The sequence below is a fragment of the Brassica oleracea genome, chromosome C8 (assembly GCF_000695525.1).
Source record: "Brassica oleracea var. oleracea cultivar TO1000 chromosome C8, BOL, whole genome shotgun sequence".
Taxonomy (NCBI): Eukaryota; Viridiplantae; Streptophyta; class Magnoliopsida; order Brassicales; family Brassicaceae; genus Brassica; species Brassica oleracea.
Window position 1 is genome coordinate 20,748,160 of NC_027755.1, and position 2,045 is coordinate 20,750,204.

The 2,045-nt window shown below is 33.6% G+C and overlaps 1 protein-coding gene across 1 annotated transcript; it reads left to right on the top strand.

Annotated features, from left to right (window-relative positions):
- Positions 1 to 1,627: 1,627 nt before the first annotated feature.
- Positions 1,628 to 2,027, top strand: LOC106311342 (RNA-binding protein CP29B, chloroplastic-like). The gene is made up of 2 exons (XM_013748543.1): positions 1,628 to 1,769; positions 1,884 to 2,027. Exons 1-2 carry the CDS (start codon positions 1,641 to 1,643, stop codon positions 2,019 to 2,021), a joined length of 267 nt encoding a protein of 88 aa, XP_013603997.1. The 5' UTR covers positions 1,628 to 1,640; the 3' UTR covers positions 2,022 to 2,027.
- Positions 2,028 to 2,045: the final 18 nt, after the last annotated feature.

Below are 2,045 nucleotides of genomic sequence, written 5' to 3' on the forward strand. Positions count from 1 at the left end.
GAAAACGCATTTTAGTGTAGTAGATATATATAACTAGCCATTGTATGGAAACCGATGCGATTAAGGTTGAAAGAAATTTTCAGTATACTTCGGCTCGTGTGTACAATCCATCTGATAATGGTTAGCTTAGGCTTTAGTTTTTCTCTTTGTTCAATTTTATTATTGTGAAGGTTTCTTTGTTCAACTAAAATACTTTTAAATAGTTGATTTGAGTTTAAAAGCATCTCTAATTCCACTTTATTTTTCTATTCTAAAATAAAATTTACAGCAAAAATACTCCAATATAATATTTTATTGTTTTTTCTATAATAGAATTAAAAATGAGTTTATTTTATAAATAGTGTATCTAATTTATTTTCTGTTTTTTTTTTTACTGTAAAATAGAGTACTATTTAGAATAATTTTACTTCTATTATACGGTTATTCTATTTTGAAGAGAAAAATAAAATGACTATTAGAAATGGTCTTCGGTAAAAAAAAAGTCATTAGCTAAATTTCTATCAATTGAATATTTGAGGCATAAAATAGTTAGCAGCCGATGATAAAATATAAGAGCATCATTAACTCTACAAACTCATTTGGAGCTCTTAATGAGTTTTTTAGTAATATTTGGTAGTTAAGAACTTTAGTTAAAAGACCCTTAAATTTTGTGCTTCATGGAGTTTTTTAATTAAGGATTCTTAAAAAAATATTATGAAACATTTTGATGAGAAAATAAACATTGTGCTGAGAAGATAAACTTAAGCTATCTTAAAAAAAAACAAAATTATGAAACATTTTGATGAGAAGATAAACATTGGACTAAACAAGTCAACGAACAGAACCGTCAACCTACTGATTTTCCCGTTCTTTAAGCTATTCTTAAATTTTTTTTTGAAATCACAGCTCTAGAAATAACCTATAGCTGTACAAGTACTATGCAGAGCCAAATATCTAAATCAATTTTTTAGTGCTTTCATAAAATTATACAGCAATAAAATTTAAAGCCACAGCAAAAAATCTACAGATTTTTTTCTACAGTAAAAATTTTAAAGCTACAGCCATTACCAATCGGACCCTTTTTTTTTTTTTCAACTACACGTGTACTCTAAGCGACGGCTCTTCCACCGCTTAATTAAGATACGTTTTTTGCCTTATTTACATTTTTCTTTTCCTTTAAATCGTAATTACCCTAAGAAACTTGCTAAGAGACATGGATAATTGTGCTCTAAATAGTTATAAGTGCTCTAAATAGTTATAAGTGCTCTAAATAGTTATAAGCAGCATTAGAGCATGATTATCCAAGTTTCTTAAGAGAGTTTTTAAAATTAATGAGGCATTTAATTAAATCAAAAATAAAGAAAATGCATGTTACCGATCCTTAACATAGGATTTCGGCAACCGATTACCAAAGGGGTTTTTAACCCACGTGTCACCAAACCGTGCATTTGTAATTTTTTTCTCTCTTTCCTCGTCTTCTCCGTATTCCCTTTTTTTCACCATCTCCAGACCCGTCTCTGCTTCCCTCCTACCTCCTTCCATCTCCTTCAATCTCCACTCGATCTCCTCTTCCATCTCCATCTCTGCCGCCGCGTCTCGCTTCGTCTGTAACGTCGCGGTTACTGACGACTCCTAAGTCGAAGAAGACAGCATCTTCGCTGATGACGACGCTCCTCCCCCAATCCTTCCCTTCTGATCTCAAGCTTTTCGTCGGTAACCTTCCCTTCAACGTTGACAGTGCTCAGGTCGCTCAGCTCTTCGAGAGCGCCGGAAACGTCGAGATGGCTGAGGTATGACTTAAATTGAGTTATGGGTTTTTGAGAAATGAGATAAAGATTGAATCTTTTGTGTTGTTGTTGTTTGAGATTGATTTTACCGATTGTTCGTTTTGTTGTCTTTGTTAGGTAATCTATGACAAGGTGACAGGGAGAAGCAGAGGTTTTGGGTTTGTGACTATGTCTTCAGCCTCTGAAGTAGCAACAGGGAGAAGCAGAGGTTTTGGCGCTGGAGAGTTTATTTGGGGAGCAAGGGAAGGTTGTTGAGGCTAGAGTCATCTACGACAGAGA